The sequence below is a fragment of the Vanacampus margaritifer genome, chromosome 12 (assembly GCF_051991255.1).
Source record: "Vanacampus margaritifer isolate UIUO_Vmar chromosome 12, RoL_Vmar_1.0, whole genome shotgun sequence".
NCBI lineage: Eukaryota > Metazoa > Chordata > Actinopteri > Syngnathiformes > Syngnathidae > Vanacampus > Vanacampus margaritifer.
In genome coordinates, this window is record NC_135443.1 from 20,965,020 (window position 1) to 20,991,184 (window position 26,165).

General features: G+C 37.3%; 1 protein-coding gene across 4 annotated transcripts in view; it reads right to left on the reverse strand.

The window, feature by feature from the left end:
* The window catches only part of kcnh1a (potassium voltage-gated channel, subfamily H (eag-related), member 1a), a 39,251-nt gene that overhangs the window by 12,700 nt on the left and 386 nt on the right, over window positions 1-26,165 (reverse strand). The window contains exons 2-10 of one of the 4 annotated variants that reach the window (XM_077582452.1): window positions 23,228-23,254; window positions 20,184-20,307; window positions 13,319-13,425; window positions 13,013-13,141; window positions 11,705-11,823; window positions 11,223-11,615; window positions 7,987-8,013; window positions 3,839-3,996; window positions 2,436-2,707 (exon numbers count right to left, since the gene is read on the reverse strand). In XM_077582452.1, the coding sequence (XP_077438578.1) occupies window positions 2,436-2,707; window positions 3,839-3,996; window positions 7,987-8,013; window positions 11,223-11,615; window positions 11,705-11,823; window positions 13,013-13,141; window positions 13,319-13,425; window positions 20,184-20,307; window positions 23,228-23,254 (1,356 nt within the window). The remainder of the gene's footprint in view (window positions 1-2,435; window positions 2,708-3,838; window positions 3,997-7,986; window positions 8,014-11,222; window positions 11,616-11,704; window positions 11,824-13,012; window positions 13,142-13,318; window positions 13,426-20,183; window positions 20,308-23,227; window positions 23,255-26,165) is intronic. The other 3 variants (XM_077582454.1, XM_077582453.1, XM_077582455.1) reach the window with 3 other exon arrangements.

Here is a 26,165-nt window from a genome sequence, read left to right on the forward strand (position 1 = left end):
CAGGTTTGCCCCACCTCCAAAATGCGACTGATTGAGTCGACTCACTCTCCGGCAAAGCCAGGCTACTCCCATGTTACTATTCTTATACATCACTTTTTGGGGGGGGATCACTGGACCAGTCGATTATGAAACTGTCATATCATCTTTACTTTTTTTAGTCAGTAGAGTAGTTAGTGGTCATCAGCAATTATGTAAAAAAAAAAACACTCACGCACAAACACTTTTCATGAAAGGGGAAAAATTAGGTGCAGATCCATTTTTTGTTTTTTGTTTTTGTTTTTTCGTGACATTCTGAGATTCATTTTACCTCAAATCATCTGTGAATAATACATTACTAAGATTTAACATCAAAGAAAGCACTGATATGTGAATAATTAAAAGTAATAAAGATTACCCTTTACTTCAATTATGCCTATGATAATTTGTTTAAAAAAACTGTTTTATGACAAAAAAAAATTTCACGTGTCTGAATACGTTTTAAACATTTTTTAGGAGTAATGTGCACTTACGATTGTAATGATTTGTTTTCATTATGTTAAATTATGATGTGAAAATTTTCTAAGCGGAAATATAAAGATTATCTTTTTGTCCAATTATATTTATGATTTGTTGAATTAATTTTTTTAGGACTTTGTTTTTTATTATGCAAAATGATGTAACTTGTAGCTTGAATATAAAACATGGTACAATTCTGAAGCCTGATTTGTTTAATAATTTTTTTTTATGCTACATTAGTACGAGTAAATATTTGACATAATTATGTCCGTGATTTTTGTGTGTGCAACTTAAGAATAATATTTTTAACAGTTTTTTTTGTGTGTTTTAATATATGCTTTGGGACAGTTGTGTTTTTCCTCAAATGAAATCAGTTTGGCATGAAAACTTTTTACTTGTTTGATACCCTTTTTTTTTTTCAGACCAATATCGGTACAAATATTCACTCTTGAATACTCAATGATCCCAACTACAAATAATGCGAGTACTTTTGATGAATAAAATTTAATTTAACACAAATTACAAAAAATTAAGTGAATGAAGAAAGACATTTATTTCTGTCACAGATTACTTGTGGCTGGTATCAGCAGCCTCCACTACCCGATACCTTAAAATAATACCATTATCGGCTTGTTAACGATGCCTGGAATTGGTACTCGCCCATCTACTTTTTACCAGAGACAAACTTTGCCATAGAACCTCAACTAAAGAATGTTATAATGTTTTGCTGTATACTTTCTTGGTTTTTGTTATGATTCCAGACATTTCAACACATCAATCAGTCATCTTAACAACAACGTTCAAGCATATGAGGAAGGTTTTCCATCCAAATTAGGATTGTTTGTCCTTGGTGGCTGTATGCACTCTACTGAGAGCCATAATAATTTTACAGTGGTTTTTTTCATATCCTATCAAAGGCATTTGTCTGGATTTATCCCCCTTCAGCGCAGCTTTGCTCAGCGTAAAACCCTCCATATTATCTAAAAACGCTCCTCACCAGCCTGCACTCTGCCTTCTTGCGGGTATTATTTTTTACGAGACGTTTTTATGAGAGGCGGCGTGAGAAGCAAGCCATGCATCACGCTCGGCACATCTTAATAATTCAGCAGCGGGACCGACTGGAGCTAATGAGCCCGATGAAGGCAAGAATAACACAGACGCTAAAGGCCAACTGTCACATGTAGACAGACACCAGGCTGTATTCCAAGCATCACTGCTTGTGGGAAGTCACCAAGTGCAAACTGTTACTGTACTTAAAGACATTTTTTAGTTTTAAAAACCTAATTTGAGATCCTAACTTTCAAACATAACTCAACACTTTATCAACTTTTTTTGCTGATAAACTGTATAAACTGGCGTCTACAAATGCTGTCTACATGTCCTGATCATTATTTTTACATCTTAGTACATGTTTGTTTAAAGCTTGATTTGGGGACAAAAAACGTGTGTTTGGTGCCACCTTAAGGTTAAACACTGAGATAAACACTGAGATGGCTGTTTGTCCTCTCATTACACGATGGCATGGCGCAGTCGCCCCCGCCACCCACCGGCTCATTCTCGTACACGCCTCCTTAAAAAGCTTCTTATTGAGTTGCTGCTGTCAATCACAGCCAGATCATGACAACCCTCTTTTCCACCTTTCTTACCATGACATACACACAACGAGGCATTCTTAAGTGGACTTGGCAGTAGACTATCCAAGCACAATTTTGGAGCGTAGCCTGAGCTAGCTAGCTACTGCGCGTCACAATTGTGCATGATAAGCTCTGATGCTAACAAAGACACACAACTTATTTTTTAAGTGGGTGATTAGCAACTCATGCCAGAACCTAAAGGGCGCCTGAAAAACTGATAACTGAAATGGTGAAAAACAGAAAGAAAAAACTCTGAATTCCTAAAAATGACCAACATCGAACCGCCACCCAAAACGACGCACTCACATCCGATCATCATCATGGCCACGGCGAAGATCTTCTCTCCATCCGTGGTGGGTGCGATGTTGCCGAAGCCGATGCTGGTCAGGCTGGTCATGGTAAAGTAGAGCGAGGTGATGTAGACCGAGTCCTTGTTGGGGCCGCCCTCCCACTTGCCCGAGCCGCTGGCGTTGAAGCGGTACGGCGTGCCCACCGTCTCGGCCAGGATGTACAGCCAGCTGTCCATGCGCACGATGTTGGTCTCCTCATCGATCACCTCGTAGTCGCCGATGCTGTACCTGGAATCGGCAATGGTCACAAAAGTTGGGTTTAGTGTTAGTGGGTGGCATTGTGGAGCAAGCTTTGTGTGTCGGGAAGCAGCTAAGAGTTTTTAGTGGAAGTTAAGATGAAGTTTCATCACGTGCGTGTGCATGCACACTGGCAGTTAATAATAATTTCAATGATCTGTAAATTGAGAAAGATAGACAGCCAGGAAGTGATGATGCAATACTTATACAAACTATTTTTTTATTTGTAGATCCCCGCCCCCCCCCCCCCCTCCCCTTCTCAGCACACTGACAAAACCCGAGGATCCAACACACACAAAAAGAAACAGTCGAAACAAAAGAGATTTCAAGTGACAGCATCGCTGTCATCCTAGGTAAAGGCAGTTAACCTTTTTTCTTCTTCTTTTTAAGCTTGCGGTGCGACCATAGCAACCGCCGACACCACACTGTGGGAATCCGCACAGCAGCTAATTTTTTACTGGGGCTGGGATTCATGTGACATTTTATTAGGTACACCCGGACAAAAGGAATGCATGTAAAGCCAAGGGTGTTCAAAGTATGTCCTGTTCTTTAATCAGGCCCATCCAGCATCTTAATTCAATTTGTTGCAATTAAATTTATCCTAAAATGGATTAATTAAAATGTATTGATTAATTTAGCTCATTAAGTAATTGTTGACGTTTGCAATAAACACTGTCAGCGACCTATAGTGACTGGCAGAACAATAAATGATCCAGTTAACCTGGTGTCATTCCTACACCAAAATAATAGCGAAGTGTTGTATTACAGCCCACATATCACACTGTATATGTACATTTGTGAACTGAAATTAGTTCATAATTATTTCAGTATGCATACTCTTATGACATTCTTGTTTTCGTGATGTATATACATTTTTCTAATGTAAAATATGAAACTTGGCCCAGTGAAGGTTTGGCAGCACTAGTACCCCCCATAGAGATCATTAGACTTCACAGGCAGTATACATTTGCATAGCAAGAATGTAAAAACCTCCATAAGGTACTGAAACGTACGTTTACTATGTCTATGCATGGGGGGGCTAACCGCTAATTAGCACGTAATTAGCTGAATGGGTGGCCTTGTTATGATTATTGGATGATTACATGTATGTACTGTACGTACCAAATGCAGGCCAACCAGTGAGCGGCCAGGCCGAACACGCACACCAGCAGTACCAGCACGGCGGCGCCGTACTCGATGTAGTGGTCCAGTTTGCGAGCCACTCGGCCCAGACGCAGGAGCCGGACCACTTTCAGCGAGCTGAACAGGCTGCTGATACCCTGCAGCGGAAAGACAAACAGGAGGAAAACATTAATTCAAGTTACAAAAGTTGTAATGCAAGCCCACAAACACGCTTTGGTTGGAACAGCATGCTAAACTAAGCTAACTATCCACATAGTTAGCTTGCATCTTAGCTACTAGTGGCTAGTTTAAGCCACTGAAAAGGACTGATAAGCTAAGCTAACCATGTTCTGTATATAGTATAGCTAAAGTTAAAGTTGAGCAAGTGGGAATTCAAACAAAACAGTCGCGGGAAGTATGACTCAGAAGTAGCAAACAAATACAAAGTCTTAAAAATGTGATAAACTAAGCTAACCATCAACCAAGTGGAACAACTAAATTCAAATTATCGTTCCCTATTGAACTGAGTAAGAATGCTATTATTTCAGCCTCCCTCCCCAAAAAAACATTCTATTTTTAATTATTATTGACAAATTATTATTAATTTTAAAAAAAACACTATGATATTGTATTGAATAAAAAGATATCATAGTAATCCAATCAACTTGTTAGCCCGTCAAAGGTGTTTTATGTCTTGTGTTAGCATTAAGCTAGCAGGTATTCATAAGTTATGTAGTTTGGTTAAATCCCCATAAATTATTTTTTATATTATATTTAAATTTCAACTGGGAATGGCAATAAACATCTTAAAGCAAGCAATTAGCCTCTTTTTTGAATAATTGTTCACTATCGGCTGCTTTTTGTGAAGTTCGTTACCACCATCTAGTGCTCGAAAGTCCAAGAAAAAATATTACTTTCCATTATTTCTGTGGAAGTTGATGCAAGTTAATGCTGGGGGAAGAAACTGTTTAAAAGCTTGTTTTGTATTAGGAGAAATAAGGCAAATCTCAGAAGGGGAACAAAACAAAAGCAATGCTCATTTTGAATGTCAATGTAATTTACTTTTTCTGTAAGCAAGAGGGAAAAAAATGGATTAATATTACATTTTTGTGAAAAAAGATTTTAAGACCGTATCGCAAGTTTTAATAAAATGGTTTATAAAGGTTCTATGGTTTACTTTGTTTTTTGATAGAGGTTCATCATTAGGCTATATTCCACCATCTTCATCCTGCCACATAAATTATTATTAGATTAAATGACAGGCTCTGACACTTCACACACTATTACACATGTCACGTCATGTTAATAGATAACCGCAAACATGAATGGGTATGCAAATGGTTAGATGGCTACACACACACGCTGTATGTGTGTGTTATGAAAGTGATTCGATTAAAAAACGTGGGGAAAATTTACAGCTTGGCTGCAATGTCGACTCAGCGCTTTATCCAAGCACCCACCACCAGTGATTCAAACAAACACTCACAATCCCTGTGCAGCTTCAGAGACTCAATGCCCACACTTGACTATCTGAGTGTGTGTGTGAGAGGCGTATTGATTGAGCTAATGCTTGGCAGTGTGCAGCCTGTACGACTGCTGTGCTGGCCGTCACCTGATCCGATCTATGTGGCGTCTGACGGACACATCGCCCTCTCACAAAGAAAATCACTCGCAGGAGCAAATATTCAATTATACGAGATGAGAGAACTGATTTGGAAAGCATTTTTTCCCAATGCAAATAATTTGGGTTGGCAGCATGGTGAAAAAGTGGATAGCAAGTCTGCCTCACAATCAAAAGGATCTGGGTTTGAATCTGTTTCGAATTTGTATTTCTCACTGTGCTTGCATGGCTTCCTCCAAAATCACACTTCACCTTAGGTTTGAATGTAAGTGTGAGTGATTGTCTATATGTGCCCTGTGATTGGCTAGTGAGCAATATGAGGTGTCTACTGTACTGCCTCCTCCATGTAGTTCCTCTCTCAAAGACAACGAAGTGGCGTACGACATAATTATGCAAGTGTTTGTTGGCAATTTCAGTAAATGTTGTCAATGTGAAGTTTTGTAGCTGAAAATGTGCTTTATTAAGCATTTGCTTAATGGCTGGTTTAATCTCAAATGCGCTGCAGTGCGAAGCTGATGTAATGTTTGCTTCAAAGCTTCAGTGTCCTGCAGCTCTGGGACACCACACAGCCGTTTGAGGATGAGAAAGTGTCTTATTTGTTTTGGACCATCGACATCGTCAGCAGGGACCCCGGCCAGCTCCGGGCTGCTGGATGAGACATCTGTTTACTTCTTCACATCTTTTTTTTTAAAATCTCGTTTTTGGAAAAAAGCATTGTTTTCAGGTGTGGGCAGCTTTGAGCAATGTGACTCCCCCCTCCTCCGCCCAAAAGATACTTTAATCTGGTATAAATGACTCTTTTGTATGTGTTTTTTCTGAAGAAAAAAAAAACTTAGACTCATGACAATTCTTTTCTTTTTTTTAAGCAAAATTGGAATATCATAATACGGTATTCTGCATAATAACCCCCCCCCCCCCCCAAAAAAAATAATTTGAACATTGGAACTTTTTTTGATAATATATACTGTATAACATATCATATTTTATAATATTTTGGTAAAGTACAATTTCAGTTTCATCAGATTAAGACTTTTTTTTCCCTAAAAAATTTTAATTTCAAAATGTTTCTTTATCATTTTTCTAAAACTTTTTTTTTTTTTTTTTAAATATTACAACATTTGACATTTAGATTTTGAATCTATAAAAAAATCTCATAAATATGCAACTTTTCTCGGAATGATACAACAACGTTAATCTTCTAAAATGTAAAATTTTTCCGAAAATAAAGAGATAATTTTAATCACATACTTTAAGCACGTATTTATTTATTTATTATTTTTTTATTATCTTTTTATCTTTTAATGGTATGACATTTTCCTTAAAAAAAACTTTATTCTCATCATATTCCGTTTTTATAGTACAATTTTAATCTTGCAATATAAGATTTCGCTTAAAAATTCTATTTTAATCATTCTGTGCCTTTATTCTCACCAAAATACACTTTTAATCTCATATCATATGGTTGTGTTTTTTTCTTTGAAAGACAACTGACTGAAAATGACAACTTTTATATAAAAATACAATTTCAACCTCACATCTTAAATTCGCTCCCAAAAGCGTATAAATATGTTCTATTTTAAATATCACCAGTGTCTCAAAGATATATTTATACGTCTTTAAATGTTTGTTTTTTTCATGCTCGAAGCAGGGTTCACCAATTCCGGTCCTCGAGGTCCGCAGTCCTACAGGTTTTAGATATTTCCGCCTACCAACAAACCATCAGGTATGCTGATAAGCTGATTATATGAAACAGGTGTGCTAGTGGGCGGAAACATCTAAAACCTGCAGGACTCCGAACCTCGAGGACCGGAATTGGTGAACCCTGTGCTAAAGCATACAGAAGGCTTCAATGCTGCCTCTGAACTGAAGAGAAAGGTTGAAACAAACAAACGGCCAGCAGGTGGCAGCAGAGTATAAGAAATCAATTAGGGCTATGTTGCAACAAGCTATTTTCCACATTTGTGAATAATGATGAAACTTAGCTATATCCGAATGCTAACTGCTGCAAAACAGAAACAGATACAAATATACTTTTTTCCTAATAAAAGTAGAGACACTCATCTTTCTTTTGGTAGGTTCCATGTTTTTAAAGCAATAGAACAGAATATTCAGTCAAAATTCAGTAAAATAGCCGGGTGCGAAAAGGGGTGATTCAGTGAAAAAGACTAGGAGTAAATGAGTTAATTGATTGTTACTATTGATTGTTGTTGTTGTTTTTCATAACATTGTTTCTCCCCCCAAAAAAAAATATTCCCATAGAGTGACACTTTTTCACAAGTTTAATGTTGTTTGCTAAATCCTGCTCATAAATATGAAGTATCATGTAAATATAGTGGCTTCCTATCTTTTGAAAGTTTTTTTTTCACAGAAAAATTAAGCAGTGCAATCCAGTGATTGGAATTCAGAGCTGATGCACACTTTGGCTACTGACATTGGAAGGTCAACAGCGTACCCGTACGGGTGTGTGTGCAAAACAAGAAAAACAACAACTTGTTCATTATCATATTCTCATCAAAGTGAAGCCTACTTGAGTGACAGCTCGCCGGTTCCAATTCTTCCCACGTCACGTCCCATGCATGCAAACAGGCCAAGAGCAAAGTGGGTGAGGAAGGGGGTGTGGGGGTCATGCAAACAACAAAAAAGGGAGGTGGGGAGGTGACAAACAACACAAAGAAAAATGAATACACAATCAAATGATGAATAAAAACATGACTCAAATTAAAAAAAAATAAAACATCATTACAAAAACAACACAATGACAAGGCCAAGAATAACCAAATTGCTAATCAAGGCCGCCTCGCCTCCCTGTTCGGAGGCCATCACACTTTTTCATGTGGCTCATTAAGGTCCCCGAATGGACGTCAGATCGCCGACCAACTCTGGAGCAATTTGGGAGAAAATTGGAAGTGTGGTGCAGAACGAACCCTCAGAGATTGTGAAGAAGCTGACCCGCTATTGCCACGGAAACAGGAAGTTCATCATGGTGATGGTTTGAAATTGCAATTGTGACCAGTCAATAAGTCCAGCATAACGTTTGGCAGCTTTTGGTGTATTTTCTATGGTAACACAAATATATATTCATATTTTTCTATTTAATTTTTGTGTTTTCCTTTTTTAATACTTGTGTCCCCTTGATAAAGTTAATTGAGTTGGGTTCATCTAATATTTGTAATGTTTCTACTGTTTGAAATTATTTATATATGTATATATATATATATATATATATACTATATATATATATATATATATATATATATATATAGTCTAATATCTTGTACTATTTTTTTAATATGTTTGTCATATTTTTTATTTTTGATGTAAAATGTGTATTATTTTAAATTTTTAAAATAATTTTTGTTTTGTTTTTTTGTCTAAAATTTTATATTTTTCATAACTTTATGCAATGTGTGGGTATTTATTGTGTGATATTTTATGATATTTTTAATATAATATTTTTGTCTATTTTTTAATTGTTGTTTTGTATCCTTGATCTAATTTTATTTCCAATAGTTTAATCATCATCCACTATTCTAGTCATATTTTTGCATTTTTGTCGTACTGTTTTGTGTTTTTCATACAATATTGTTGTCTAATATTTTGTTCTGTAATATTATTTGTTTATCATTTTAATTTTTTTCCATTTAAAAAAAATATTGTGTATTTTTTCTCACACAACTTGTAACAATTTATTTGTATGTTTTGTCCAAGTGCAACAACATGCAGCATAATCTATTATTTTCATTTAAATAGTGTTTTTTCATGGCACTATTTTAGCTGCTTCTCAAATATTTGATCCTGTATACCAACTGCAGCGTGTCCAGTTAAGTGTCAATGACCGCCAAGTGACCGCTCGCGTTCTCCTGATGCCCGAGCTCGTCAGCATCCGTGATGCTGAAGCACGGAAACACGAGACCGACGACTCAAAATGCTGCACGCGCATTCCCACGCACGGAGCTCCCTTTACGGTGTCTGATAACACCTCGCGCCACTCCTGAGAGCCCGCACACATACCACGACACTAAATGCTAACACGTCATTTTACACCACACACTCACACTAGCATGAAACATATAAGCACACACGACAACAAAAATACACACGGTTGATGCATTGATATAATTAAAAGTGCAGGACCCTCTAACTCAATTCAATCACTGTGCGTGTGTAAGTGTGTATGTGTGTGATGATGTGTCAACCAGAAACATTACATACAAGAGCTGTATCAACAATTCTGCCTCCATTACAAAGGATCACCACAAATGGTAGCCGACCTCTTTGTACCCAAACAGACATCATCCAACTTTCATTTACTAATGAATTTTGTTACGCGAACAAGCTTGTAATAATCATAAGTCAAGGAAAAACTGTTATGTTTTTGTAGCATAAAAGTTGTTCACTAATGCAATCGCGTATCACAAAAGCAGATGAAGACGTCATATAATGGTCCAAAAAGCTCAAGTTTGGTGTTGTTGTTATCCACAATGCATTGCTTCCATTCCATCAGCCGCCATGAGGTTTTTTATTTATTTTTTTATTTTTTTATTATTATTATTATTATTTTATATATTTTTTTCTTCTGGAGAGCCGCCGTGAGGTTTTAATGGTTGGAGGCCACGGATGACACAGCAGTGTGTGTGTCTGTTGAAGAATGGAAAAGCTCCTTCTCCCCAATTATTATGTGCCAATTATCTGTAAATCCGAAAGCGAGAGTGCCAGAAAAAGCTTTGTGGACATTCACAAACAAGCAAAAGAAGAAGAAGAAGAAAAAGTGGAGAAATAATGTGATGACTGCTTATTAAATGTATTAAATGTGATTGAGTGTCTTATTTGACGCTGGAAGAATACACCACTATGAAAATCTATTTAGAGTCAATTCTACAGTATAAGTTTGGATCAACTCTAGCCAAAAAGCCCCAAACATAACACTAATATGAGGCTAACACAAATCTAATCATGAGCAAAATAACCCTAACCAGAGCTTAACTACTAACCCAGCACTAGCCTTAAACCAAACCCGAGACTAATCTTAGCATTTACCGAAGTCTGAAAGTCCCTCACTTTAACACAAACCTACAACTCTTGCTTCAAACCTTAACTCGTATCTCATCCTAGCCTAAACCTGACACTTAGCCCTAACTACAGCCTAACTCTAAACCAAGGCTAGCATAGTTAATTAATTGGCCTAACCTCTAACTCAAGCACCCAACCTGAGCCCACACCATTAACACTAGGGTTAACACTAACTCTAAATATTCTTCATTATTATACAGTGGACCCCCACATATTTCTGGTTGACGGAAGTGCTCACCTCACCAAAACGATATGTAATGTTGAATGTTTTGTATTAATCTTTTTAATAATGTAATATTTTGTGTTATTCTATCTGCAGCACAGGGGTAAAGAGTCTGACATGTGTGGCAGAAAAGAAGATACCCAACAATGGTCTGTCCATAATGGACAATCCACAGCATCCACTGCACCATCTCTAGACACAACAACATCAGTGACAGGCTGTTGTCACTGTCCTGCTGCACTGACAGACTGAAGAAATCTTCCCTCCCCCACCCTTGATGCTTTGCTATTCCACCCTGGGAGGGCTAATGCCAATATCACATTTTTTCAACTCTGTACTGTCAATATTTGCTGGACCTTCAGATCATACTGGAATTATGACCACCGTTTTATTAGTATTTAAAAAACAAAACACACTTGCATAGATGATATGTCAAAAAAATTTCATGTCAAGTGTTGCAACACACTCACCTCGTCAACATTCTCAAAGGCATTAATGACGTCATAGGGCAGGCAGGAGAGCAGGTCTATGACAAACCAGGTCTTCAGGTAGTTCATGCGGATGAGTTTGGGGTCCGAGATGACCTCACCGGCTGGCCCCACAAAAGTGGTGTGGAAGTTGAGCACAATGTCCACCAAGAAGATGACGTCCACGATGCTGTCCACCACCAGCCACGTCACGTTGTTCTGCTTGGTCTTGAAGGACACGTTGTAGGGCACCATAATAGCCGTGTAGAAGGTGAGGATGAGGATGACCCAGTCCCATGTGGTTTTGAAGAGGCAGTAGTGTAGGATGATGTGCGGGGGCGTCTTGGGGGTCTCCTGCTTGTATTGGGGTAGGATGTCGGAGCCCAGCTGTAGCACCTGTCCACAAACACATTAAGTCAAAAGGACACAAAAAATTAAACTGGTTCAAATCTGACTTCTTCCTTGGAGTAGGTAATCAATATTACCTCAGCAAGGCGCGAGTGCTTGTGTACGTTCTCTCCTTTGTGGACGGTTGGCTGCAGCTGCTGCAGGACGCCTCGGCTGCTGGTCAGAGCTCGGGTCAGTCGGGCAAACTTACCCCAGCCTGCAACACAAAGAATGACCGCCATTCAGTCACCATGTCACAAATTCCCATGATTTTAATTCTATATGTGAAATTCTACCTCACCCTAAAAGCCTGCCAATTCTCTAACCCCAATGTGAACCCCCTAAATCCACATCTACCTCTAATCCTCTAACTCTAAACCTCTAACTCTTTCATGCCAACCTTAACACCGAATTCACTTCATTACTATGCCAGGTCCTCAACCACCTGATCAATTTTAAAAGCTATCCTTTCTGTTTGTCTGTTTCGACCACCTTGCTACCAAAGTCGTATTGAATTCTACCCAGATAACTCGGATTCGTCTGACTTTTCTCACACTCGTCTCCAATTCATGTTTTTATATTTTATTTCATCATTTGAAAGTGCGTCAGTATCTCCTGTACACTGGTAAACACACTTTGATGCAAGAAACAAACAAATTTTCTGCTCGTATGATAGCAAACAGTTTCTCCGCAGCTGGTAGGCACTATAAAAAGAGCATAACAGTATTTTTTGTGATTTATAGAAACCTGTGTATGACTTAAGGAAGGCAGTATGTGTTACTTGGAGGATTTCAACTATTAACTCTTGTCACTCATATCGACTGTTTAGTTCTGCAATCCTGTGTGAGGCATTCTTCTTCTTTTCCTTTTTCTCAGAGTGATGTTATAAGATAGCCTCCCATTTTATGGCTGTGTGAACAGTCGCCAAAAAATACCCTTTAAAAATGTTTTTGTTGAGAGTTTGAATGTTTTATCGACCTCATAAAAAACATACTAATAATGACACAATTACATAGAATGTAAAGAAATAAACCAGTTTTATAGCATAACATAATGTTTTCTTCAATTTAATGGACATGGTGCATAGGGAAATGTAATACAGTACGGATTTGAGAGTGTTCCTCAGTATGCCTCAGTAATATTAGTAATTCTTCACAGAGGATAAAGAAGATATGTCTGTGAATATTATTATATCATCTGTCTTTATGTGTGGCTGCACAGTTTGTGTTTAAATTAGTTAGTACCACCCACGCAAATTAGCATGCCTATGGTGCTTTGAATTGTTTGTTAGCTTTAAGCTAAGCGGACTTCTATCAGGCAAAGCATTGTTGTTTCAAGTGCACAATGTGAAATTCTTTGTTTTTCTGCTTAGTGTGACTGAAAAAAGTTATCAGTTTGTCTCCAACCTTTGGACGAGTCATCTTCGATGGGCTGCTTAAAGGCGGTGATGTCACTGAAGGTGCACAGAAAAAGGACCACCTTCTCTTGCTCGTTTCGAATGGGCGCGATCTTCACAAAGAACCACACAGGTGTTCCTAGAAGCACAACAATCGTCTAAAAGGTCACAATAATTCCGCACTGACGACACAGGTGGGAACAAACATTGGCTTTTGGGCATCGACTGGCGACGAAGTGTTCAGGAGCCCGCTTTGAAGTCGCCCATGTACATTCCGGAATACATTTGCATGATGAGGGGAATGCGGCGTACTTACTGTTCTTCTTGTACATGAGGATTTCAAATGAGTTCATCTCGTAGTTCTCGAACGTCAGACGCACTTTTTCTGTTGTGTCTTTGTCAGTGAGCTCGCCGTACATGAAGCTGCAAAAGAAAAAAAAGTAAATATTTCATCGGTAGACATTGGTGAATGTGTATTTTTGTCTTCCACTTTTTTTTTATCTGAAAAGAAATACAAAAATGGCACAATTTTTGGGGGGAATTTTATTTGGAGAAAAATACAATGTACTTCATTATGTTAAAGTTTTTCTCCATAGGTTTTTATCATTTTCAAAACTGCAAGCTCATTTGGCCAAACAGACTTATATTTGTGCACAATCTATCAGGTCATTAGCAAAAGCACATATCTAGCCCAAAACTGCTTACACATATCACTCCAAGTTCCTTTCCCAAACAAAGAGTCGGTACAGCCACAACTGCAAAGATGCTTCTCAATTGCTTTGGCTCATCTGCAGTCACTTAGTTATTTTGCCAAAAAGAACTTGGATGATTTTGCACAACTCTTTGGATCATCTGCAAAAGCTCATATCTTTCCCAAAACAGCTCACCTATGTGTCAAAATCAAATTTCTATGTCATACAAGTAGTCAGTGCCCCAAAATGCATCGTCCCTTTGGCATTCTCTGAGCACCACAAGTCAAAAATAATTAGATGTTTTCTCACAACAACTAACAAAATACAATTATATATAAAACTGAGGAGGAAAAGGATTTTACAAGAACAGTTTTCAAAGTTTGCAGTTTGTAATTCTCCACTCACAGTCAAGGAAATTGCAACACTTTTTATTGACACAAAGTTACTTACACATTAAAGTTCAACAAAAGAAAGTGTAAGCCGAAATCTGTATATTCATGAAAAACTAATAACTAAAATTATACCAAGAGCATAGCGTAAATGAAGAACCAACTACTGTAACACTTGCACTACACAGTAAATTATATCGAGTAAATTTTACTCCATTTAGAGTGGGACCAAATAGACTCAGTTTTAGAGTAAAATTTACACTTGGAATAGTGTAAGATAAAGAAGTGAAAAATAAATAAGTAAAAGTCACTCAAGGGTTGAGGAATGAACTCAAGACCTCCAGCTTGGGAGACAGCCCTGAGCTCCTGCTGTGTGTTACTGTAGGAAGTATATCGCTCGTGTCAGCTGGAATCTTCCGAGGTCCGAGACCAAAAACATTTTGGAGCTGAGCTAACAGTAAAAGTGGCGTAGCTCAGGTGGTACTGCGGCTGTCCCCCAACCTGAAGGTTCCTCAACCCTTCAGTGACTTTTATTTTTTTTGTCAATTCTTTATTTTACTCTCTTCCAAGTGTAAATATTACTCTAAACTGAGTCTATTTGGTCCCACTCAAAATAGAGTCAAATTTATTCTAAATAAAGTCAAATTTACCCTACAGAATTTACTGTGTAGACACTATCGTCACCTTTCCCCTCTTGGCCATCCATACGCTGCTCTTTGTTTGGCCAAAGGTCTTCATCCACGTCACAGCCGATATTTTCCCTTGCAATACTGTGAGGAAAAAAAACGGTCTGAATGTCTCAACCATCCTCGACACTGATCCCCTGTGGTATGCTTGACTAATTTTGACAATTGAACAGACGATTTTGCATATTATGACTTACACACTGAAATCCTGCTGACATGTTTTGGAGAGGACAGACTGAAAAACAACTAATCCAGTTCGATCAGCAAGATCTATCCATTTGGAAAATGTGCTAAATGTGGGCATACTGTGCTAACTGTAGGCTAAATGTACACAACCACAGATCCACTGAGGCAATTGAGACACAAGTACTAAGACATTGGCAATTTGATGAAAGCAATAAGAAATTCAGTTGAGACCAATTGTAAGGTAGTTTTGGGATTTGTTCATGGTATTTTGAAAATGTCATCTCAGTTTCAAGCAATGTAAAATAATGCAAAATAACAAAAGATATTTGACGGATGATTCAAATTATAAAAATTACCCAAAGAATTACGACTCTTTGTTTTCAGGTCAAAAAACAAAACAACATTATTTTAAATCCACAAAACAACAAATATGACCAGTTTTTGGTTTTCAGATATAGAAACGGAATAAAAAGAACAGATTTTTTTTCTTTTTCTGCAAAATGTTAACAGCTTTATTATATATTTTAAAAAAATCAGATGATGAAAAACTGTTTTTTTTTAAATGTAAAAAAATAACAAACATCAAGCTGTATCCTGAGAAAAGCCTAAAATGACACGCTATTCATTAATGTACACCCGCAGGTACTGAGCCTGATTGCTGCATGAAAAATTGAGCAGGAGCAGATGAGCATTGTTGGTCTTTGTCGGAGTGAAAAAGCGAAGATTATTACCTGTTGTAATGAATACATTATCCGGAGGATGGGTCACTGTGCGCGCGCTTTTGCGCCGTGAGCCCTGATCTAAATATAACGCGTGACGGCTTTGTTATGAAATACAAATGGAAAGCTAAATTTAATTAACAAGGCTACATTTCAACGCCGTGAGCCGACTTCTCAGACGAGCGCCTGATGTTTTTCTAAATGTCCTCTCTCTTTCTGAGGCCACTTTCTTCAAAGAAAGTCAATTAAAAATTCCACAAGCGACTCGCTTGTCGCGTGTCGGGAATTCCCGCAGGGTTTGTCCTGGGAGACTCCGGACCCAAATCTTTGATCCACAGCAAAGCAGGCTCAGATGTTGGAAATGAGTATGCATTTTATGCTGGAGTCATCTTGTCAAAACATCAAAAACTAGCTGCACACACTGTGAATGTTTTATAGCCTCATCGTCAAGCGTCCGTCCACGCGATCCAGCATCAAATGCTTGGAACGTGTTGTGAAGAAGTGGAAATCAGACTAATCATACCTCTGCTTGTATTACTTTGGCCAATATAGGTTTTCTAAATCCTTCAACTTCAAGACCTAAAAAAAAAAAACATACATTGGGTCGGTTTGTGCATAACAATCCAGAAAGTTGAGTCAAAGTGACCCAAGTAGCGAATCTGTCTATTTTTGACAAATTCGGGTTCTTTTTGATGCACTTGTTTTTAGAATATGGCAACCAGACTCGGTTCTTCCGCCCGCCCAAATCCAACCTTCAACCAAATTTGCTGGGGCAATAATGCACCCAACCTTGGTAAAAGTAACCCAATCTACTCCAAATCCACAGCTACCCAGCAAGTTGGTTAGGGAAACAACACACACCCTTAAAACTGCTGGGTCCCCCCAAAAAATTTGACCACCAAATTTTACAGGTTTTATACAAAACAGCCCAGAAAGTTGGGTCAAATATATCCATTGGGTTGTTTTGATACAAAACAAGTTACCCAATGTTGGGTCAAATTGACCCAAGTAGTGGATTGGTCTGCTTTTGACAAATTCAGGTTATTTTTGACCTACTTGTTTTTAGAATGTGGCGACCAGACTCGGCTCTTCCGCCCGCCCAAATCCAATATTCAACCCAATTTGTGGGGTCAATAATTCACCCAACCTTGGGTAAAAGTAACCCAATTTAATCCAAATCCACAGCTACCCAGCAATTTGGGTAGGGAGACAGCACACACCCTCAAAACTGCTGGGTCCCCCAAAAAAATTTGACTATCAAATTTTGGAAATTTATACAAAACAACCCAGAAAGTTGAGTCAAATTGACCCAAGCAGCAGGTGGATCCATTTTTGGACCACCATTTTTGATCTAGCAGTTTTAAGTTTTAAGCATTGTTTAGTGCAACAGTGACTAAAAATCCACCCACTGTGTAATGACTTACCTAAACATGCTTCGATGTGAAATACAGTGAGGTCATTTTAGGTCTGTTTCCTCCTTTAAAAAAAAAAAAAAGACTTCTGCCTAAAAATAAACCTATAACGAATCAGAGCACACACACTCTCAGACACACACTATTGAGTGTTGGTCCTGGCAAGTGTTCTGAAGCTTATGCCGGAGCCCCCGAGGGTCCAAATCAGCAGTGCTGGCTGTGACAAAACACAAGAAATCTCACACCATTTGCAAATCTGGCAGCGGAAAGCCATCTGATGTGATCCTATTAATTTACTGCTTACTGGCACACTCGTTAAATGCTACAGTCTGCACGCGGCGCGTCTACGCCAAGGCTTAAGAGACGCTGTCATTTGCAATATTTCCATTGGATCACTATGGCGACCCCCCCACCCCCACAACAGAGGAGACGTAAAACGATCCACGATGTCGTCAGCAACGCATGGGGGGGGCTTTCACTCGGCCCACTGCATCTTTTAACAGCAGTTTCTGCCTTATTGCCGCACTTTCATTTTTTTCCAAATGTAAATCTATAAATTGAGGGGCTCCTTTCTTTAGCTGCACATATGGAAAGCTGCTAGAGAATGTATTCAATATCCTTGATACCAGCTTAAAGTACGAGAACTTGGCTATACCAGTAGGACAACGACATGCTACAAGGGAGGCAAAACTGTGCACTAACTGACTTCTGCATACTAATAGTACAAATAGTGAAACGCTATATGTATCTAGTCAAATTGTGGAACATCACTAGGAGTTCTAGCAGCATGCAAATGCTGTGCGTTACATTGTGTGTTACAAATGCTCAACGAGTACACAGTTTTGCCTCACTAGTTAAAATGTTGTCCTACTATGTCAAACTTGTCTAAGGACAAATAGTGTACTAGTGCATGGATCTTAAGCAAGATACCAAGGGTATCTAATAAATGCTGAAATGGCTTTTCAGACAAAACATTCCCATTTGACAGTAAAATTAATACTTTTATTGATTATTTTTTTCACTGGTAAATGATCCTCCCCTTGTGCCACTAAGGAATCTCAAGACTTGTGCATAATTGGCACATAGCGACGTATGGCCTCCATTTTGTCGATCAACAACAGCAGGATCTATTATTCATTTGAAAAGCGCTCTCTAATTGGGGCCGCGGCTACATCTGCTGCATCATACTCGGATAAAATGAACACCACCAGATGAGATGCCAGAAGACGACTCGTCAACGCTCGCTCAGATGACTCCGCTACGGAAATAACGGACAGGTCGGCTGAACAATGACGGCAACAAAACAGTGACCACAAAAAACAGCTAATGACCGTGAATAATGATTGACCAAAACAAAACGGCCACCATTAATGTGGCCAAGAACCTTTACAACTCAATTAAGGAAAATCATTTATCTCAAACAACTAAAATAATGTGCTTGCACAAGTCTGCACACCCTCTTTTACCTGGTGACGTGTTTAGAATTAACCAATTGCATTCAAATTCATGTTAAATGGGAGGCAGCACACACCTGCCACCGTTTAAAGTACCTCCTGATTAATGTAAAAATACATAAATAAATAAATAATAATAATAATAATAATATTTTAAAGACTGGTTGCTGTTTTTTTTGTTTTTTTTTTACAACCCCCCAAAATGCATCAAAAAACATTCAATATACTGTACGTTTTACAGGGGAAATGATGAAATAATATTAAAAATATATATAAAACATAAAACAAATGAAAGAATATACAAGTATTTAAAAAAATATTTAATAAAAAAATAGGGGGAATCAACAAATATGCATTGTTTGGATTTTAAAGTTGCAAAATCACCATTTAACAAAAGATGGCAGACATAGCTTAGTTGGACCAGAGCTGTTTATAGAGTTTGGCCCACTCAGTTTCGGCACGGTAACAACATGGTGTCCATATGTCATGTGACCAGCAGTTGACTAATTACTGTGATTTGGCGATTGGAACAGCCAGCTCACTACTTTCTTCTCGTCACATATCACGTGACCACCGTAACTGTTACGACGCACCGGCACATAAACCTATTTATTGTGAATGAAAATGTTTTAAAACTGTACTTTATTTCCTTTGTTGTACATATTTTCAACTAAAACAAATTAATTATTTCTGTAGTATATATTATTAATCATCACTTTGATTCTCGCACTTGCGCTGTCGCTCTCGCCATGTTTTTTTCCTACTCTCAATACGTTGTGGTATATATCAACCCGGTTGAGTGAACATCAATGTTCACTACTTTTCAGAGTGCATTGTGGGTAATTTTGAGTGCCCTACATTTTCGTTCCCTGGACATTTGGACATCACTACAAAATGGCGTGGCCCCTCAGTAGGGCACTATATAGGGAGTAGGGTGCACATTCGTACACAGCCAGTGTTGGCCAAACTCTCTCTATACGGCTCTGGCCCAACTAAGCTATGTCTGCCATCTAGTGGTGAATGGTGATATTGCAACTTTAAAATCCAAACACTGCATATTTGCTGATTCCCCTTTTTTTTATATTTGTGAATTATTTAATTTATTTTATATTTTATATATATTTGTAATATTATTTCACCATTTACTCCCATTTTTCCCTGTAAAACCTACAATATATCAAATGTTTATCAGGTGTCCATATGTCATGTGACCAGCAGTTGACCAATCACAGCTTAGTATGCTGTCATACTCTGTGATTGGTCAACTGCTGGTCACATGACATATGGACGCCATGTTGTTACCGTGCTGAAACCAAGTTGTCCAAACTCTCTATATATGGTTTTGAGTTGTGCTTTTACCAGGTCTTCTACTGCCCTATACTACAACATGAGTAGGCCTAATGTTTTTTGTGGAGATTTGGAATGATAAGCAGGTCAAATGTAATACCACGATAATGTTACAATTTTGAGTGTGTTGATTTTTGTGAAAAAAAAATCTTGGGCTAATATATTTTTATAACATAAAAACCTGCCTTTTCATTTGGGGTGTTTAAACTTTTTATATCCACTGTACTGTACTGACTGGCACCACAGTGACTGAGTATAATGATTGTCAAATAGACCAACCAATGGCTGTGCCCTACCTGCAGGTGCTGCTCTTCTGCATGACCTCCGCCCTGTGGTACCCCGACAGTTTGCAGAATCCGTCGTTGCTGTAGACGATGGGCCAGTCCACAATTTGCGCGTTGCCCAGCACAAAGTTGGTGTCTGTTTGGCCCAGAGGGACAAAAACACAGAAAGCACAAAGAAGCAAACGCTTGAGGGGTTAACGCCAGCATCTACTCAACAATCAGAGCAACTGAGGAAGGTTGGGAATATTTGCCTGGATTCAGAATCAAAAGCAAATATTGGGGGAAATTATAAGGGAAAGTTACTGGAAGACATGAAAGGACACAAACAAAAAAGGCCAAAAGGATGTTAAGCAGCAGTTCAGTGTAACATTATGGATACAGCCTTTTACTTCCACCAAGGAAAAGATTAAATTTTCATTTGTTTGTTTGCAGGAATATAGGAGTACATTGTTTCCTCGCTATATTGCGGTTCACTTTTTTTTTTTTTTTTACAATTTTTCCTTTTTAACTAGGTATAAACGTGAAATCTGATCGATTATCGGGAAAACTGACAATCAATTGATGCTTTCTTTGAATGTTCTCCTCTAATTATTGTCAATACTGTGTTTACCATCTGCAGGAATAAATGGCAATACCATTTGTAGCTAACTCTAAGCTAACTTGCTGGACTTCCCATATTGCATGTAGCATGTTAGGCTTCTTTTGACAATAACTTACCCAACAGTGTGTCTGGTGGTTGCAATCATGTAGTGAACGCCATTTTGATAATTGGGAAAATATTTTCTCTCTCAGAGTCTTTTAAACTCTATTTTCAATACCAGTCATTGTACCGATCGGAATAATTCAGTTGTGCTCCGTATTTGGTATCTCTAAGAGTAATTTATCTTACTAATGTGAAGAACTGAGGCAACTTAATTGCGCCATGAATGGACTGAATTCTTATTCTATGTATGCAGTCGATTATTATGCCTATTTCTACTATTCTTCTAAAACTGTTTTTGTAGTTTTTATTGTGTTTTTGTGTGTTTTTCTGCTTAGTGTTCTTTATCTTGTCTATAGTTATTAATATTCCAAGGACAGATTTGTAACCTTTGCTTTCAGAGCTCCCAACGCACTTGATCAATGTTCATTAGGGTCCATGATGCTTCATTACACGCGTGGAGGTACGACCGAAAAAACTGCATGCACACACTCAGTGACACAAATGCCTCAGTGGAGTTCATTTTAAGAGAGGCTTGTGTGAGTTTTTTTCATGGCTAAATGGAAAAGGATCACTGTGGATAATCGTCACAATCGCTCATTTGTCTGCAAATATCAATAATTGCTGTCATTAGTTTTAAAGGTCATAAAAAAAAGGCAGCGGGTTTTAATGTGGCCTATTTTGCATATTAAAAAGGTGAGCAGCACCTCGGAGCTACACTTACTCATAGTCAATATGCTAATAGCCCGAGACAATCAGTGCCACTATGCTACTTGTTTAACGGTCTGTTTGCCAGTACTGCGTGATCTTCGAATATTAGAGATTAAACAAATAAATAACTCTGTCATCATTGAGAATCTCGTAGTGTTCCAACTTTCTAGTGTTGACACTTACTCCTGCCTCTAAATGGTCATTTAATGATTATTGGCGTTGAAATTAGTGGCTAAAAAAGGACAAAGGCATGTAAATGTGCTATAAGTTTCCTCTTGAAACGTTTTTTTTTTTTTTCAATAGTTTAGTTTATTAATAGATTTTTTTTTTTTTATATTGTTGATTTTTTTTTTTTGAATAAACATTGTTTAAAATTCTAAATGTTTTCATTTAACAAGTTGCCATGTGATTCAAGTCCCTATTAAAAAAAATTGTTTTATAAATAAAACACTTGGCAGGATAAGCACTAAAGTCACTAGGAAGCTATTCTAAATACTATACTAATTTTGTTACCAAAAAATGTCACTCTGAGCTAGGGCGGGGCGATATGGCCAAAAAATAGAATCTCGATTTTTACTGACATTCAGGAAGATTACGATTTTAATCGATTTAAATCTAATAAGCCCAACAAACATTTATTTAAAGGTTTCATTTATTCAAAAAATAATTCCTGCGCAAAATGTTCAGACAACAATAATATATACTGATTCTAAATTAGTTTTGACATAATCTTATAATTGATAGTTTTTTCTTAACCCCTGGGCATTATTTGACCATTTTTTGGCTTTTTGTTGGTTCTGACCAAGCCATTTCAAAATAAAATAACGCCCAGGGGTTTTAAATGCCACAATTAAGTAGTTCGCAGCTATAGTAAACATGTCTTGTAAAGCATGCATCCATCATTCTGCCACAAAAACATTTGAATGTAACACAATTTAAGAACAACCGCCTTTAATAATCCAAGACAAAATTTGATTTCACAATTTAGAAACAGTCCGATTTTTTAAATGACGATGTATCCAATTAATTTGATTTATTGCCCAGTCCTACTTTGAGCTAATAAAATGTAAAAATAATAATAATAATAATAATAATAATAATAATAATAATAATAATAATAATAATAATAATAATAATAATAATAATAATAATATACACTTGTTACATCAAATTACAAAAAATTAAAATCCGTGTATGTACACAATAATTTGTGTACATACACTGATTTTTATTTTCCCTGTCCCTGCCCCAGTGTAATCACTGGGGCAGGGACAGGGAAGGAAAATTTAAATTTCATACCACATATGAATACAAATACATACACACACACTCTCACACACACAAATACACATTTCTTTAATCATGTCCAACTAAATTCATGACAACACAATAGAATGCACAAGATGTTCCATGCCAACGTGTTATTTTACAATGATCAGATGGATGTTACTTTTGAGAAATCCAAATCTCTTACTCTTATTTGCAATTATGACTACGGCTCAGTAGTTAGTGAGCACTTTGTAAATTAACAACATTTGGTATAGAACATTTTAATGATACACTGCAATGAGAAGGAGGGGTGGCAGGGGTAAAGTAAGGTAGCTAGTATCAACAAAACATAAGAAGCTAGTTTAGATTGTTGTACCTGTCTGTCTATGTGACAGTGTCCAAACTGAAATTTGTGAAAAGAAAAACAAGAGTTAACAGATTCATATGACAAACATCAGGTTGAATGTGTGACAAAAATAAAAAGGAAAGGATGCAATGTGCCAACAAACAAGCCAAAAAGAAAAAATGGTGGACTGACAATTGTGCTCAAATTGTGATCAACAAAAAACTATTTTACTAACTAACTATTTATAGGACTAGAAAGAACTAGCCCAATTTAAATTCATCCCAAAACAAGTTGTTTTATGTTATGTTGTGGCTAACTCCTTAGCATAACATCCAACTGATGCTAAGAAATGTTCATGTCTTAAACCCAACATTCACAACAACAAAAAAATGGAGAGATGGAAAGAGATGACTTTCTGCACCTTCTGTACAACCATAATATGTTCAAATCAATTTAATTTAATAAAATGTTGATTTGTGAGATATACTGTAGACCAGTGTGGAAAAAAATATTTCTTTCTGTATATAGAATGAATGACTGTGAAATCAATTTACAACAAATTGAGCCATTAATCACCTCAAATATGTCCCACTTGTGGCTAACATAGTATCCAGCTGACATCCAGAATTGACAGTGTTAGCTTGCTTGCCGGAAGAAAAGAACAACAAAGCCCACAGCTCAAAAATGGCCTACTTAAGTAAATATATAAATATTTTAATTTTATCAAGTAAAATCTTGATTTGCAACATTACAGGGTGGGTTGAGAGCCGCAGCTACAGTAGGTGGTAAAAGGTAATTATTAACATTCAGTCGCTAGCTAGTGTGGAAAAAAAGAAATGCCTGCCTATCGATAATTAGCTTAAATAACTTACTTGGAATTTAAAGAAATTAAAAGCCTGAAATGGATATGCTGTGTTGAAAATGGATGGATAATTAATTGAATTAAATTGGATTTATTGTTTTTCATAAGATTGTGTCATGAACCACAGCTAACTGGCCGGAATGTTAAATCTGGTATCTGATTTTTAAACAAAAGCAAATATTAATACTGTAAGCTAAAACTGTTCAGATGTTTTTTGTGAATAAACTGGAGTATAAACTCACCAATTTGGGCTGGGACAAGTTTATATAAAGTTTAATAAAATATTGATTTGTATGAGCCAAAGAGACGTGATGAGATGTGGCTAGCTGGTTAACATGGTAAATTACACATTAGACCAACATTTAGAAAAACAAAAAGCAATATTTATAAACTAAAATTCTCAGATGACTAACACGGCAATGCCATGTTGTTTTTAAATATGGAGTGATTGATAGCAACGTTATTCAATAAAATGTGTGGAATACAACAAGGTGGTAGGAACTACAACTAGCTTGTTAACAATTGGACTAAATTTGGTAATAACTATAGACACATGTTTTAAACTATATTGCAGGCCCTATTTTAAGTTAAAGGAACAAAGGAATTCAAGTTCACTTATAGTCCAAGATTGAAGAAGAAACAAAATGGGTCATGAATATGGAATGTTACAAAAGACAACAACATAAATTCAAACGATGAACGAGTGAGAGACTTTGTAACATCCATCCGCCCAAGCAGCTAGCGCTCTTTTCAGATTAGCATTCTTGGCTCTCGTTAGATCCAGATTTAGCGTTGGCTAATCCGCGGACCGCCCAAGGTCGCATTGGCTTTTGTCTTGAAGGGGTGGATTTCCATCCTCTTTTTGTGAATTTTGGCAATCCCCCATTTCACGGCTCCACACGCAGGCAGAGTACACAAATACCGATTAGGACAAATTTGAGCATCAAAGTAAGAGAAGGTCAGATTATCAGATGTTGCTATATTTCTCCTACCAATTATCCAGTGATTTGGGACGATTTCGCCTGTTCAATATTTAAAGTTGGGTACGCACATAACCGATAATCAGGCCTAATTTGCGCATTTTACCTCAACTTCGCTCAAGTCAAGAAAGGCCCGATTGTCAGAAGTCTGTAGATGATTATTCTGACCGATTATCCTGTTGAGTCATTTTTCCTCCCTGATCTAATCAATTTTTTCAACCTTTTTAACAGTGTGGTATACGTGGGCCCCCCTCAGCCTGACCCCGGTTTTAACAACTACCACAGACTTCCTCAGAATTCAGTGATTAGCACTTTTATGCACATATGGTTTAACGGCGTGCAGCATGTATACATTACTGGCCATATAAGAGACACCAGAGACTTGTGTTGCTCTTGTGTGATTATGCAGGAAATTAAAAATGCATTGCTTTAATAGGAGAGAGTAAAGGAACAGTCTCTCTTACTGAGAGAATTCCAAGAGCTTCTCATATAAAAGTTGCTCTAATTAAATTTTGCAAGAGGCGATATTCTTCTTTCTCTGGTCCATCAATTTTTTTCTGTCCAAATCAATCCTGCGGGAGGTTTTTATGTCATCACAATTTAGAGAGGCTGCAGTTGATTGATTGGTTATTACGCACGTTAACTGAAATCAATTATGTCGCATTTACCACTTTGCACAAATTGTACAAAATACTGCAGCATCATTAGACTATATGTTATATGTACTTGCCATAAAACATCTAAACATGTTTAAATTTAAATTTATTTTAATGTTTTGTCGTAAATTAGAAATATAAGTATAACAATTTTGCTCCTATGGCAATTTAATTTCATTAACTTCCCCTCTCTCGATTTAATTATCCATCTATCTATCTATCTATCTATCTATCTATCTATCTATCTATCTATCTATCTATCTATCTATCTATCTATCTATCTATCTATCTATCTATCTATCTATCTATCTATCTCTCTCTCTATATACGTATGTGTGAAATAAGTGGTTTTGATATGATACATAATGGCAGGGTGTGGTGGTTGTTTTTTGGGGGGGTTGTTCCCAATTTGCAGCATCATTTAAATTGTAACTTTACTCATCAAACCCCCTCAAAAATGAGTCCCTAAT